Source organism: Hemibagrus wyckioides, linkage group LG15 (genome assembly GCF_019097595.1).
Source record: "Hemibagrus wyckioides isolate EC202008001 linkage group LG15, SWU_Hwy_1.0, whole genome shotgun sequence".
Taxonomy (NCBI): domain Eukaryota; kingdom Metazoa; phylum Chordata; class Actinopteri; order Siluriformes; family Bagridae; genus Hemibagrus; species Hemibagrus wyckioides.
In genome coordinates this window covers 8,535,825-8,552,321 of record NC_080724.1, presented here as the reverse complement: position 1 = coordinate 8,552,321, position 16,497 = coordinate 8,535,825, and the positions used below count along the sequence as shown (strand labels likewise).

At 39.7% G+C, this 16,497-nt stretch overlaps 1 protein-coding gene across 1 annotated transcript; it reads left to right on the top strand.

Moving 5' to 3' along the window:
* The first annotated feature begins 2,347 nt into the window (after positions 1-2,347).
* LOC131366256 (lysine-specific demethylase 9) lies at positions 2,348-12,701 on the top strand. Its single transcript, XM_058410560.1, has 7 exons — positions 2,348-2,953; positions 4,808-5,409; positions 7,419-7,556; positions 9,718-9,860; positions 10,233-10,400; positions 11,292-11,400; positions 12,161-12,701. Exons 1-7 carry the CDS (start codon positions 2,389-2,391, stop codon positions 12,566-12,568), a joined length of 2,133 nt encoding a protein of 710 aa, XP_058266543.1. The 5' UTR covers positions 2,348-2,388; the 3' UTR covers positions 12,569-12,701.
* The last annotated feature ends 3,796 nt before the right edge of the window (positions 12,702-16,497 follow it).

Sequence of the window (16,497 nt, the reverse complement as noted above, 5' to 3'; positions counted from 1 at the left end):
CATTTTTGGTAAGCAGATATTATTGTTATTACTGGAGAACAGGTCCAATGGGAATAATGTGAATAATGTGATGGAATTGCTGTCTTGGTAAGGTCTGTGCTTGTTTAAAAGCCAAAACTGGTTCTTACTTTAAAATCTATGTAGCTCCCCCATATGTAGCTGATTTGGCTGTGTTTCTGTGTGGGATTTGTTTTATGCTTCAGGATTTATATTTCCCACTCTGTGTCAGTGTGATTGTTATTATATGTGCACAGGTTTGAAAAGAGTGGCAGCTTTCATATTTGTACAGTTGATTTCAGTTCCATCCAAAAGCAAGACCGTGTTGACCGTAACAAACATTCAGACAAATTTCGATCATTTTGCAATACAGAGTTGATGTAATGCCATCGCATGGTGTTTCAGAACCAAAATGAAAAATGTGAAACTTTTACAGACTGTTGGAATGATTTTACTGAAAATGAAACTGGGTTTGTTGTTCGATTCCTGTGGTCCATTTCTGTGTGTGTGTGTGTGTGTATATGTGTGTGTGTGTATATATATATATATATATATATATATATATATATATATATATATATATATATATATATATATATATATATATATATATATATATATATTGTGTGTGTGTGTATGTATGTATATATATATATTATATGTATATATATATATATATATATAATATGTATGTATATATATATATATATATATATAAACATGTCTCATATATATAATATATATATGTGTGTGTCATCTCATCTCATGTATATGAAACTGTGGCCTTGCTTTGCTTTATTTTAAAGAGAGAAAAAATAAGCCTTCCGGTCTCTACATTGTGGTAGTTGTAAATGTTTATATAAACTGTACAGCAACTGTTTAAATACTTGCTTTCATTCCGAAAAAAAAAAAAAAATCTGTAAATCACTCCATTATTTTTTTTAAATAATTAAAGACAGAGAATATATATGTAGTGGTGAAACTGAATCTGGTCATGACATTCTGTTCATGCACTGAGAAATAAAATTTTAAAGGAAGCTCGTTTCGTTGTGCTGTTTGTCATTTCTTCTCGTTTATGGACATATTTATTTTTATTTACATATGCTGTCAAATTGTTGGCACCCTTGAGGGAATAAACAGGAATTGTTGCCATTCCGACTGAATGTTGAAATAAATGCAAATTTTTAATCATGCTTAGGAACAAAATAATAATTGAATGCCGTCAGTCACGAGAAACCTGACCTAGCATGTTCTGTGTTAAAATGTGAGCTACATGCAGTGTGTAAAATCCCTTCATCATCTAAAATCAGGAGACTTTTAACAAAAGGCTGTTAACCTGCACAAGTCAGGGTCATCAGTGTGATCCTGGCTTATAATTAAAAGAATAGGGGTTAATGAAATATTGCACTGTATGTTAAAATTGTATTATATGTACTCATGGAAAAAATCCCAGATGGTGTATAAACACAGTTATTTTGAGGTACCAAGACGCTCCATTAAGGAACAGCTCCAAGAGAGTTAGTAAAACTCTGGAAAAGTTCAATAAGTGTCTGTCATATAACACATGGCATATGGTTAGACATACAGATAAAACTTGTTTGTTGCTAACAGTCTGCTATGAGAGACGGGAGGCGGGATATGATCCAGAGAGCATTTCATTGGACAGGAGTAAGTCTAGTACAGAATGAGTCATCAAAAAATTTATATATTATTTTCCTGAGAGACAAAGTACAAGACTTTGTTTTAAAGATATTTCCAGATTGTTTTATTCAGTTATACTGCCCTATTGGTGTCCATAAAGACAAGGGACAGATACATAAACACTCTTAAACACTGATTTTAAAGTTTTAAGTGACTTTACTCAAAAACAAAATTAATGTTTGAAATAAAATTACAGAACAGTGGTTTTAACCTCAAATTGTCACTTATTGCCTGTGAAAACACCTCATGTGCTTATTTTTTAATGCCAATAATTGTGGATTAGTCGTGGCTGTATATAGCGTCTCTCACATCCTTAACATTAACACAATGCTTCCTTTCCTCGCGCCGTCTTCTGCCATTAGCAGTCGCCTACTGTACAGCGCGTGCCTGCAGGAAGCCCCGCCCACCCCACCAAAAAAAAAAGCGTCAGTTACACGCTGACGTCAGCTACTGGACAAGGCGCGTGCAGCAGCGCACGCATCTTCTCAGCCGAGCCAGCGCGGAATACCACGGCTCCCAGAAACCATCTCGATGCGCGCATGCGCATTTTGGCAAGCGCGACAGGAAGACTACAAATGAAGGGCTTGTGATAAGACGCGGGGTGTTAAGGACTACATATCCCAGGTGGCGCAAATCCCGAAAAGGACATGCGCCGTTGACTTTTCGAAGGCTTTTAAATTTGCGTGCAAAATGGCTGCGCAGGTCGACTTGCGTGTTAAAGTGGAGGAAAAGCCGAAGGACGGTTTGGAGACTGCGAGCAAAGAGAAGAAGAAGAAGAAGAAACGCGAGCACTCGCCGTGCACAGAGAAGCACTCGAGGCCGGAGAAGGAGGCGAAAAAAATCAAACTACATCACCACCAACACCAACACCACCATGCTCAACAACAGCGAGTACCTCAACAGCAGCAGCTACAACAACAACAACAGCAGCAGCAGAAGACTTCACACGGGATAAACTTCAGCAGTAAAGAGCTAGCGCCTGTGCAACACCGCAATCACCACCATCACAACCACCACCATGGCCCGAAGAAGGACGCGGCTATGGTTTGGCCGCCTCGAAAGGCGAACCCGCTGCCGCACAAACCCGCTCCTGCCCCTGCTCCGCTCTTCACTTTCACTCCGCTTAAAGTAGCGAAGGCCGAGAGCCGCCACAGCACCAAGCCGCATAAACACCCCGAGAAGGACGTGAAGCTAAAACCTAAGAAGGAAAACGCAGGGGTTAACGTGAAAGTCGACTCCTGTAAGAAACAGACAGGTAACAGACCTCTAAACCTTAAACCTTGTCGGTGAAACTTTGTTGAATTTACACGTATTAAACCTGGTAGCCGTATATGCGTGAAGGAGAGCGCGAGCGAGAACGCCCACCCGTGCGCGCGACTCTGCTAGCTTTATTTTCAGTTAGTTTCTATAGACCATTATGTTCTCAAAAGCTTTCTTTTGCAGTTAGATGACTCGGGTTAACTTCACCTAAGGAAGTTGATAAACTGTATATCTGGCTTTAGATTGCATAAATATCACCGGTTCATGTGAACACTGCCATGTTCAGATTTCCCTTTAATTTTCTGTCACTGGTAGTGACCCACAGCTAACCTGTGATTAAGCTGCGTTCACAAGCACTTTCTGATAATCTGTCAAAAAAAATGATCATTGACTTATATGTTTAGTTGGTGCTTATTAAACGTGTTTGCAGGCGGAAATTGCTCTTGAATGGCACGTTCACTCACTGTCCATTTTATTAGGAACACACTCATACGGTTAGCCAGCTGGTCAATCACGTGACAGCAGTCCAGAGGATGAAATAATGAGAGAACGGATCAGGAGATTCAGATTATTTTAATATCAAACATCAGAACGGACAGGTAAATTGTAATTGTGATTTTTGACCATCGGTCTATAACAGCAGAAGACCATATTGGTTGTATTTCTGCCAGCCATGAACAGGAACATGATACTACAGTGGGCACAGATCCCCCACATCCAGACAGTGGCTTTTCTGCTGACCGCGGTTGTAAAGAGTGGTTATTTGAATGGATACAGCCTTCCTGTCTGCTCGAACCAGTCTCCACAGTCCTCTGTAATGAACAAGCCTCAAAACTGACACTCGGTGCATGATTTCCATCACACCTTTCTGTAGAGATTGTGTGTGGGGGAAATCCCAGAAGAATGAGGCAAGATTTTCACATACTCAAACCAGCCCATCTGAAACCATCAACCATGCCACGGTCAAAGTCGACGTGCTCACATTTCCTTTCCCGCCACCATTCTAATATATGATGTGAGCATTAACAGAAGCTGTTGAATCTGCATGAATCTGTACACGGCCACATGATTACATATTTGTATGAATGTGCGCTTGAACAGATGTTCCTAATATTGTGGTCAGCGATTGTATGTATTTTGTACTATTAGGACCAGTTTGAATGTTCTGAAGACTTTTTAACAGCAGACAGAATATAGATTTTCATCCGTGTGAAGACATGTCACCGAGAGGCTTGAACAAAATTACCTTTAGGTTGATTTATTTGTTATGGGAGAGGAATGTAGTAAGTATAAAAATCTTAAAGACGACGTGTCGCATCTAACCTAACTGTGCAGAAACAAGTGCGTGTCTTGGGTTGGGATGCCTTGATAACATTCACAATACGATGCCAATGTCTGCGCACTTCCGAAAATACTTGACACTGATGTGTTTTAGGTGAAACAAGGCAGGACTCGGTCGCTGTTTGTGAGCTCTGTAACATTCCAGTAACATAAAATCCAGTTATTTAGTTTAGAAAATGTGTGAAATCTGTGAAGTTTTTGCGCTGTACTATAACTCGGATTAGCACAGCTTTCAGTTTAGCTGTGATGCTTTCTGTTCTTGTTAGAACTAGGCATGCACCAAACACCATGGTAATAGGAGGGCTGATGTAACATTTATGGCTGCGAAAAAACATACTGAGGCTTTGTACTTTTTGAGAAATTTTCAACGATAGTTTTACCCATCAAAGAAAACTAACTAGGTAGAGTAAAGCACAGGTCATTACTTGCCACATGTTACTTAAGAAATGCACCAAGATCTCTTGCCTGCTTTAACTTCACCTCAACCAACATTTAAATTTTTTTCCAGAGGCCAATAATGAGAATGGAAAACCTCAGACCTTGGAGGAGTACCTATTGAAAAAGAAGAAGAAAAAGAAGAGGCACCGGGAAGACGAGCAGCGCAGCAAGCGGTTGCGGACGTCCGACAAGGCGATCCAGACAGATGACTGCTCCTTGTCCACCGAAGACAAGACCGTTCTCGCCAGCATCAAAGATGAAAATCTCGATCAAGTTGGCTCGAACGAGGGTTCAAGCTCACCCTTCCTCTCGCCTCAGGACCACTTCATTCGCAGCTCATGCCTGAAGACAAGCTCCCATTTTAGCAGGCTCATACATGAGGAGGTGCAGCCTAATGGCGGGGCATCCATTCTGCACGCGTATGCTGATGAACTCTCGCTCTTGCAGCCAGGGGAGAAGGAGAGGTTTGCGTGCGAGTTTCTCGAGCTGGCTTTTAGCGAAATTTCCAAAGGAGCGGCACGGTATGCACTTTCTGTGGTCCATGGCGCTGCTGCCTACCTCCCTGATTTCTTGGACTACTTTGCCTTCAACTTTCCCAACACACCGGTCAAGATGGAGATTCTTGGAAAGAAGGACATTGAGACCACCACTATCTCCAAGTTTCACTCCCAGGTAAGGAGAAACATTTCTTTTTTTCTTTGATATCTGACACTTTGCTGCAGGATAATATGCAAACTGCATTACTGGACTGCATCCGAGTTCTTAGACCATACTGTATTTTATGCCCTTACACTACTTAAATGCACCACACAGATCATTCTGCTTGTAGAAAAGAACAAGAATCATGTGGAAAAGACTTTCTAGGCGGATAGAGTCGACGCACCTTGCACTCGGCTGGGTTGAAAACACTGAGCAGATTCTGATGAAAATGGCAAAAAAAATTGCGATTATTAGAAAATTGCACAATTGACCAATCAGTAAGAATGAAGCTGGGAAATAATCTACCATTTGTCCTACCAGCTGAGTGTGATAACTAATCAGACCTAGCTGCATTCTTCAGGAGGGTAAGTATAGCTAGAGAGGGTGAAGACTAGCATATGAGACTTGTGAAACCTTTTGAAACTGCTGCTCAGAGCAATTGAAAACACTCTGACAAAAGCATGCCTGCCCTCATCCGCATACATGAGCTCACACACACTCCCAATGCTGGTGTGATTGTAGTGTTGGTGTGACTGACAGTGATAATAGCATATGTTCTCCCTATCGTACAGAACGCATGGGCAGTTTTGCTGTGTTGCAGAACTTCGTCATGTTCAACCTCCTCTGTGTTTAATATTATACCAATTAGGGCATGGAAGGGTAGTCCAGGTTAACCATTTGAGGTACTCCTGGATCTCCATGAAGCCTGAGAAAATATAAATAAGAAAAGACAAATCTGGAAGTATACTGACGTGAAGAGAGGCACTTTTATGTTGTGGAAGTTTGACGTGAAAAAGTCTTTGGGGGCAGCTGGTTTTTATTCTCATGCTTGTTGGAGAGGCTGGATGGATACACCAGATAGCCAAAAGTATGTGGACACCTGTTCCTCCCCGACCCATGGGTTGGAAGCACAGTTGGGTAGAATATCTTTTCATGCCGTAACTTTTACATTTCGTTTCAGTAGAGCTAGCTCGTCCAAACATTACTTTGGTGAGATCCGTGGTTTGCGAGGTTGGTGTGGCCTGCACGAAGCCCTGACCCCACACCCCCCAACTTTTTTTTATTGGACATAAGTACCCAAGCTCTTGTGGCTGAATGAGTACATGTCCCCACAGCCACAATCCAAATTTTTTTTACATTTTGAAAACCTTCCCTGAAGAGTAGCGACTGTTCCAGCAGCTATACAACATTAAACCTCTGCTTTTGGGAATGGGATGTTTCAAAGCAATACTTTTGGCCATATAGTGTATAAAGCTCATGGGATAAGAGATGACTTTTTCAACAAAGCTCAGTGCGACATCAATAAAATTTATTATTAAACAGTATTAAAATACCTTTTATGGAAATGATTTTGTTTGTACTGTGCTGGACTGGACTGTGCCACACTGGTGTGAAAAGCACTGTAACTGTACACCATTGAGGCGGACGAGCCCAGTAGGTGTGTTTCGACTGTGTTTAACAATCCCAGCACGCTGCTCTACAGGCATGTTTTAGTAAAAGTGGTTGAGCCAGCATAGCAGAGGTTTCCCATTCATCAAGTGCAATATTCCTTTCCTGCTCACTGCATCACACTAGGTACTTTTCTTATTTACTTAAGCCTGGCATCCAGCGCAGTCCAAAGTGCATTAACCATCTACGGAAGTGAACAGTTCCAAATTCGCCTGCACTGTCTTGGAAGGCAAATGTTTTTTCCGTGACGTTCTGGGCTAGACACTTAAATATTAACAAACCGATGTTTTGAACCCGGTGGCAGCAGGTCAGTTGCTATTTGATACTGAACAAGGAAACAGCTGAGGATTTGCTGTCAGCCTGGTTAGTTGCAATTGCTGAGAGAAATCCGTCAGAGGTATAGGTTTTTGGTGATCAAAATGCTTGGTGTATAAATGACCAAAATGAAGGGGGGGGGATCTGAACATTATTTGCGTTACTTTGAGGTTATGAGTTCAGGTCACATGTTTTAATATATGTGTGTGTGTGCGCAGGTGAGTCGAACATATTGCTCTGGGACATATCGAGCTGGACCCATGAGACAGATCAGCCTGGTGGGGGCGGTGGACGAGGAAGTAGGAGATTATTTCCCGGAATTCCTGGACATGCTGGAGGAATCGCCGTTCCTCAAGGTCGGCAAACATCCTGTTGTCAAAACACAAAACAATGTCTTGATGACTCTACTTACTGAAGGTTGGCTGTTATGGAAACTCTGAACAACAAATGTTAGCACTTTGTCACGATTCAGAGATTTCTCATTATTTTGATGCAACTCGTTACAATTTTGCAATACACCTGAAAATCTATTCAGTTTGTTGATTAACAGTCATTTTTATTCCATGTGAAGTTTCCATTGTTGAGGGTCGTATGTGGTGTAAATGGCTGTAGAGCACATTTTCATTATATAAGGTACTTATACAATGTCAAATATATGCAAAGGGAAAAAAAATTGTTAAGATGACTTTCAGTTTAAAAAAAAAAAAAAGCCAACATAACAAATAATAAATTAATAAATTGTGTGTTTTGATGATCATACAACCCCTGGCAAAAAGTATGGAATCACCACTCTTGGAAGATGTTCATTCAATTGTTTAATTGTGTAGAAAAAAAACCAATCACAGACATGCCACAAAACTACTTTCATTTAACATTCCAACCTTCTGGCTTTATGAAACACTTACAAAAATAAAAACGAAAGAAAATTGTCAATTGCAACTCTTTTTACAGACCAAACAGAGGGAACAAAATATGGAATCACTCACTTCTGAGGAAAATATTATGGAATCACCGTGTACTTTGCAGTTCTAAAACAAACACCTGTATCTTTATTACATCTGCTAATCAGTCTGCGGTTAAAAAAGAGTGCTTGCACACCATAGTGAGCTGTTGAACCAAGCTGATTGACGTAAATCATGGCTCCAACACGAGAGATGTCAGTCGAAACCAAGGAGAGGATTATAAAACTTCTTGAAGGTAAATCTTCACGGAATGTTGCAAAAGATGTTCCCAGTCAGCTGTGTCTAAAATCTGGACCAAGTACAAATCAAATGGGAAGGTTGTGAAAGGGAAGCGTACTGGTAGACCAAGGAAGACATCAAAGCGTCAAGATAGAAAACTTAAAGCAATATGCCTTGAAAACAGAAACAAAACAAATGAGGAAAAAATGGAGTCAATGTCTGTGACCGAACTGTAACAGAAATGGGGTTTACATACAGAAAAGCCAAACGAAAACCATCATTAACATCTAAACAGAAAAAGACAAGGTTTCAGTGGGCTAAAGAAAAGCAATCATGGACTCTGGATGAGAGTGATATTCGGTGATGAATCATGAATCTGCACTGGGCATGCTGGAAATTTTGTTTGCCGTTCCAATGAAATTTATAAAGACAACTACCTGAAGAAAACATGCAAATTTCCACAATCATTAATGATATGGGGTTGTATGTCAGGTAAAGGTATGGGAGAGATGACAGTCATTACAGCCTCAATAAATGCACAAGTTTATATTGAGATTTTGGACACTTTTCTTATTCCATCAATTGAAAGGATGTTTGGTAGTGATGACATCATTTTTCAGGATGATAATGCATCGTGCCATAGGGCAAAAGCTGTGAAAACTTTCCTTCAAGAAAAACATATAATGTCAATGGCTTGGTCTGCAAATAGTCCGGATCTCAATCTATGGTGGAAATGAAAGAAAATGGTCCACGACAAGGCTCCAACCTGCAAAGCTGATCAAGCAACTGCAATAAGAGAAAGTTGGAGCCAGATTGATGAAGAATACTGTTTGTCGATAGTTAAATCCATGCCTCGGAGAATTCAAGCTGTTATAAAAGCCAGAGGTGGTGCAACAAAGTATTAGTGGTGTTTTTGTTTGGTGATTCCATAATATTTTCCTCAGAATTGTGTAATTCCATTTTTTTTCCCCCTCTGTTTGGTCTGTAAAAACAGTTGCAATTGACTAGTTATCTTTCTTTTTTTATTTTTGTAAGTGTTTCATAAAGCCAGAAGGTTGGAATGTTAAATGAAAATAGTTTTGTGGCACGTCTGTGATTTGGTTTTTATTTCCACACAACTAAACAATTGAATGAACATCTTCCAAGAGTGGTGATTCCATACTTTTTGCCAGGGGTTGTAGTAATAATCATGATGCACAGTACTTTTTATACACTATAGAATAGGAAACTTATAATATTTTATTTTAAAAAAAGCAACACATCCTTAGGTATTATTACAACGTTCTGAAATAATAAGTGGCAGAAGGTTGATTTGTGTTTGTGTGCACATGTACAGATGACCTTGCCATGGGGCACCCTATCCAGTCTGAAACTGGACTGCCGCTCTCAGAGTGACGACGGTCCCATCATGTGGGTTAGACCAGGAGAGCAGATGGTTCCCACAGCTGATATGCCCAAATCTCCGTTTAAGAGGCGCAGGTAGGCCTGGATCACTTTTTGCTTACTCTGGTACAAGGGTTCTCAAGCTTTTTGTTCATCAGTGACTGCAAAATGAATTCCATAGACTCAGTTAGGATGGATTTATATCATTATTTAATTACGTGCAATAATTATTATTCCTGAGCTTTTCACTGACACAGCACAGTGGTGGTTATATTTTCAGTTAAGAACATTCGATTCTAGTAACCCATCTAGCTCTTCTTATTTTCAAGCTTCCGATCTGTTCAGTTTTGTGTGTTACACCAGCGTTAAGCAATTAGGAATAAGTCCTGTATTGTGTGCAGAACTCCTCTTTAGTGAAGTTATGTAAAGAGAAATCCAGTGTGTTAACGGCTTACGTTCCACCTGCAGGTCCATGAACGAGATCAAGAACCTGCATTACCTGCCGAGGACGAGCGAGCCACGTGAGGTTCTGTTTGAGGACCGGACGAGAGCGCACGCCGATCACGTGGGCCAGAGTTTTGACTGGCAGAGCACGGCCGCTGTGGGGGTCCTCAAAGCCGTGCAGTTTGGAGAGTGGTGAGTCTGGTACAGTTACCGTGTACACATTTTAACAGCACTCCTATTATCCGGAGGCAACATTTTGAAAATAAATGCACAGACATTAAAAAACCTTGGTTTGGTCCGTGTCTGCAATAAATGACAAATTAATACAAAGAAAATGTTTTAGAATTTTAAATAAAAAAGCTATTATATGGTCCTTTTAAGTTGCTTAGCAAACCCTTTCACCCTATTTACTGGCTTAAATTGTCACAATTTAAATATGTTCTGATTGCTGGACAATTCAGTAACAGCTGAAATGCAAGCCAAGTCTCTCATCGGTCAAGCTGGTGCATCTGATCAGGACTTTGTGGGGGAAAAAGTCCAAGAAAAAAACTGGCATTATTCAAGTCAGTCACAATACAGCAGGTGTAAATGAAAGACTGGTCATTTTTTTCAGATCATTTTTTCTGAGCTGATGTTAAAATCATTCTTCCTGTACATTCTTCTTAATAATAGTGTTTTTGGTCATATTATTACGGTGGACATGTAGTGCTTGAACCTGGGTTGTCTGCGGTGTAAGGTGCTGCCTACGCCGATGTAGAGGTTATTTGTGTGCTGCTTTCTTGGAAAGTGTAAAAGTGAAATAAAGAGCGTCTCAGGTTCCAGTAAGCAAGAGAGAGTTCCTGTAAGAGTGTGTGTGTGTGTGTGTAGGTCTAACAGCATTAATATTTTGCATTTGTGTCAAATCTGGACTTAGTATTGAGGCTAAAACTGCAGGTGATTTATGTATTTTTTGTGTTTGTTTTTTTAATTCCAACAAATATGAAAAAAACCTGCGATCTTCAGAACACCCGCACACTCTGTGCATCACTGAGCTGAAATAAACCAACCCTTTCCCACTTTCTGTCTCTGTTTCCTGTCTCACAGGAGCGACCGGCCAAGGATAACCAAAGATGTTGTGTGTTTTCATGCAGAGGATTTTAATGACGTTGTGCAGAGGCTTCAGCTCGACCTGTATGAACCGCCTGTATCGCAGGTAAGAGCAGTGTTTCTGTTCACTGTATCACACAGTTCAGTAGGTTGTAGTGTAAATGGCTCAAGACCTGATGGAAGATCACTGGCCTGATGTTGAGTGGGTAAGACTGAGAGAAGGGGAGAGATATATACACTTTCCTTTTTTATTTTTAATACAATATCTATCAAAATTACATGTAAACGTTTTTATTTTGCCATCTGTCTGTGAAGACCATGTTGGGCTAGCAGCCAGAATAACAAACGAGGCAGTAAATGTGTAAATTCAGAGTGCTGAGCTTGCTTTCCTCACAATTTGAGGAAGTTGTTGTATAGTTACACGCTGGAGCAGAACGCTCATCTACCTAATCAGAAGCTGGCTGTCAAAACGCAGAACAGCAGAGACTGAAAGAATCGGTGATTATGGTGTAAACAGCGTCGAGATCGACGACAATGATGCTCGTGTTTAAATGCAGTGACTTGCCTCAGTGGTGAGACGGAGTCTGATTGATTTTATTTTAATTTCATTGTAAATTTATAATTGTTTAAAATGGATAGTAATGTTCTTTAGTTTAGTTGTCAGATCAATATATAATAAAAGGTGAATGATTTCTCCAGACTGGCACAGGTATTGGACAAGAGGATTGCTCTCCTCTCAACTTGTCAGATAATGAGGGAGTGGTCTCCATTATATGTGTAATGTTTGTTGATTGTCATTAGAATCATTCAGGCAAATTGCGCATGATTTCATATTGTAATACCCATGATGCGCCTGTGTCCTGCAGTGTGTGCAGTGGGTGGACGATGCGAAGCTGAACCAGCTGCGGCGTGAGGGCATCCGGTATGCGCGCTTGCAGCTGTGTGACGACGACATCTACTTCATCCCACGCAACGTCATCCACCAGTTTAAGACCGTGTCGGCCGTGTGCAGCCTGGCGTGGCACATCCGCCTCCAGCAGTACCATCCCAAAGGAGAGGAAGCAAGCGGTCTAGGCTCGCCCGAGCCGAATAAGCCGGATGAGCCTGTTAACCAGAAGTCGGCCACGCCGGACGCACCTCAAGCGGACACTTTGCACCCGGAAAACACGCCCTCACTTAACACCACTCCTCAAGCTCCCTTAGTTCCTCAGGCTTCCCTCCACCCAGCTCCAGGTGACTCTCTGAGCAGCAGCAGCTCCAGCAGCTTTCACTGATTTCTCCTGACGACCTGCAGGTGACTCAAACCACTTTCACCTGTTAATCCATTGAACAAACTTGACTGACATTCCAGGAAAGGATTTGATCTGTCTGACAAAAACAAGACTCTAAAAATCTGACGAATATATAAATATAAATATAAATATATATATATATATATATATATATATATATATATATATATATATATATATATATATATATATATATATATATATATATATATATATATTTTTTTTTTCTTTTTAAAAGAAAAACATTTTGTTCGAGAATCAACCCCTGTAAGTACTTTTTAATTTTTTTCACTCAGCCAAAGTATTTAATTTTAATAATATTTTTTGCTGATTGTTCAGTATTGTTTTATATTCGTTTCTATCTCAAATGGAGCTCTTTCAAGAGCGAATCTTCATTACTGTCTACCAAACTGTGCATCATGTGGATCCATTAATTGGTTTTTGCAAAAGGAAAAAGAAAAAGTGCCTAACAGCAATCATGTCTCCTAAGAAGAAACAAAAAGTCCTGTTAATTTCTGTGCTTAATTGTTTTCAATTTCAGTGTATTTTATCCCAGATGGAGAATCAGTACCCGTGATTTACTTTTCATCACAGAGCAGGATTTGATCTGATTTTGCTTTTATGCTGTTTGGCATGGAAAGTAAAATTGTGTCCAAATGAGTAATAAAATTACAACTGTTCCCAAAGAGTAAGGCTGTGCAAAGCTGGATCTTGAGACGTTTAAATCGACTAATTTCCTAGCAATTACTATAAATCTCTAGATTTTTCTTTGGTATGAATTTCTCAGGGTCCCTTTTTATTTGTTTGCTTGTTTGTTTTTAATTGGACATTATAGGTCAATTTGTTACAGTGCCACAACTGGATCATACTTATGGCAGGAATACATGTGTACTGCACGAGTCTTTCGCTCAAGCTTCCTCTGAATTTAGTTTCCGATGCAAATCGCAAGCTTAATTACATGTTTAAAAAAACGTTTCCACAAAGTTGACCATTTTGTGAGTCCTTTGGATTTCTCAGTGCAGATAAAATGCAGGCACAACATGCCTGGGTAATTTACTTGATTTCTTATCTTCGAGTATACTAATTAAACGTCTCTCATGGGGTAAACCATTAAAAGGGTAATCGGGGGTGGACAAATCAGTAGCCTGGACACCTGGGACAAGCTGGGTTGTTTAGTGCAAGTTGGCCGTGACGAGTTGGAGAAGATTCAACATCCATAAAAGAAGGAGGGGGGGGAATCCCTGATCCTTTTCATCTTTCACAGATAATGGTTCTTTGGTATTTAAGGCTTTGTTTTTTACTGCGCTGCACCGACATGCTTCCTAATGGCACCTTCCCACACTACACACCGGACGCAACATTGTCGAAAGTTCTGGAAAAAAGAAGCTTTTCTTATTTATTTATATTTTTGAATGAACTTTTCGACAGATGATCATTTCGCTCGGACCCGTGCTACCCAGACTCAAACAGCTATCTTTTTCCTCATGATGAAAGAACAGAGGAAGTCTTAACTCGCAGTCGATTTTCCAGCGACTCGGCCTACCCATGTTGGTGTAATCCTCAGGCTTTTCCTCAATTCTGATTCCGTGTTTGACAGCATCTCTACATCTGCTGCGATCTCATACCATTTGATGTGGGAGACTTTGAACAGCTTTGCTCAGATCCTGTACAATGAATGCTGTGCTGATGTCGAGAAAGGGCTATCAGACTTCCGTGTAAAGTAAGAGTACTAGCTAGTTATATTATTTACACATTTATTTAAAAAAAATTGAATTATTTATACACGCCAATCATCTCCTTTTTATGAACCGATTTGTATTCAGTTTTTGGTCTTTGCCTTCGAAACTGGATCAGAAATGTTTCATAAACAGTGTGTTTCGACACACCTTAACTTTTTTTTGCGCTTTAGTTTAGCTAGTTTTTTTTTTGTTGTTGTTGTTCTCAGGCAACCTAGAATTGGACAGCAGACCAGGCTACTACTAAGTGTATGATTTCTCCACCCCTGCATAATACTGGATCCTCATTTCTGTCCGCTCCAATTACACACCATTTTTCAAACAGAGCTTCCTCACTGGCTGCTACATTTGCCTTTTCCATCACTGGCCAGTTTCCGATTCCTCAGAACTGATGCTTTTAAACTTGGCTGTTTTTATCCAAATCAGTTATTTAACACGGCACTCGTTTACCTCTGGGTTTCTACAGAACGTCATATGATCGGGAGAAGTGAAGGAAGGGGGTGATGATGATGATGATGATGATGGTGATGATATGACGATGATGACGAGTCTTTTTAATGACTAATGTACTGTTTCATTCATGACTTCTGTTCTGTTCTGAATCCCCCATTTCCTTCAATGTTTTATCTTATTTATGTATGTACATTAGGAGGTACAGCAGGGGGAATATTGTTTGTATTTCTACGGTGAAAATTAGAGCAGAAACATTTTTAGGAAGCCGAGAGCAAATAGTTGGTGCTGTGGTTTGTTTTTTTTGTTTTTTCCCCCTCAACAGTTCTGTGTTGCACATGTCACTAAGGTCATCATTTGCCTCAAAGCAATTTGCTCCCCCCCCCCCCATACAAATGACTGTACAGTAAACCTTTTTATTTTTATTTTATTTTTAACTTTTTAACTTAAACCTAATTGTGTCGATATCCAGATTGTAAAGTGATTTTAGTTTTACACCAGCAAAAAAAAACTAGTTCGAACTCGCTCACTTAAAAATACAATAATTTTATACATTGCTAGAACTTTCTAACCTTTTCTCATAGTCAAGGAAATAAAAATGTAGGTTTACCAAAAAAAAACAAAAAACAAACCCTAACCTGGCTCATGGTTGGCATTTAAAAAAAAAAAAAAAAAAAAAAAAAAAGAAGTAAAAATTCATGCACTTACAAACGCTAGCGAGTACCGTATGCAATATGTTCAGAAGATTTCTCGGTCCTGAGCGGAATGAAAACGCAGGGGTTTTTAAAGTTTCCACAGTAACACATTGTGATCTCGTTTAACTGAAGAACGGTTCGATGGACGTCGTTCTCTGATGCAGTAATCGCCTCCTCCATCCAAATGAGTGCCTTCTTACACGTCTAACACTCGGTGTGTGTTCTTACTCAGAGGTGGCGAACACAGCAGAGCTGCACAGAGTCCAGTCTAGCAATAATTCAGCTACTCCTGCTTTAGCTAGACCGTTAGTCTATCAGTTCCGAGAGCGACGCATTTAATCTATAAAAAAAAAATAAATAAATAAATAAGATTTATACATTATCACAAAAAAAGCGTAAAAGGTCGCAGGTGAGAGATGTAAACTTGGCTGAAATGTTTCTTTCAGGACTCTATTTCATTTTCTCTCTCTCATGAATTCAGGCATTGAGGCGAGTTTAATAATCACTTTTTACGGTGTTTTTTCTGACAAATAATTCGATTCAAACCTGGCCGTTTTAGCAGCCTGTCTTTTTCAATAAACCCCTTCCCCTGCACATTAATGGCATCACATGTACACACAATGTGCTACTTCTGACTACTGGCAGCTATTTTATTTTATTTATTTTTCATTTTTTTTGTCATTGTTGATCAAGCTCTTTTTTTTAAAAAATAAATAAATAAATAAACTAGTAATTTTTTTTGCACTGTAGGAATATCTGCTATGGAATCAAGGCATGCTTTGTGTGAATTACATTTAGCATCACTAACTGTTGGTTGCTGACTTTTATTTTTTAATTTTTTTTCCAAGGTCTCCGTTTTCCATATTTGTTAAAGGACGTGATGTAAATAATCAGCAACGTTTTAATAGAACAGTTCTGTGTACATTCTTAATCATGTGTATAAAGACATCCGATGGAATGCATAGACCTTTTTTCTGTATTTTTTTAAATAAATCATTTTATGAGTGCACTAAAGTTGTGGGTTTGTTTG

Bases quoted from the DNA above. Each gene is read 5' to 3' on its own strand.
- LOC131366256 (XM_058410560.1), top strand. From the start codon at position 2,389: ATGGCTGCGCAGGTCGACTTGCGTGTTAAAGTGGAGGAAAAGCCGAAG. The intron at 5,410-7,418 runs GTAAGGAGAAAC...GTGTGTGCGCAG, and splicing joins TCTCCAAGTTTCACTCCCAG to GTGAGTCGAACATATTGCTC. The intron at 7,557-9,717 runs GTCGGCAAACAT...GCACATGTACAG, and splicing joins AGGAATCGCCGTTCCTCAAG to ATGACCTTGCCATGGGGCAC.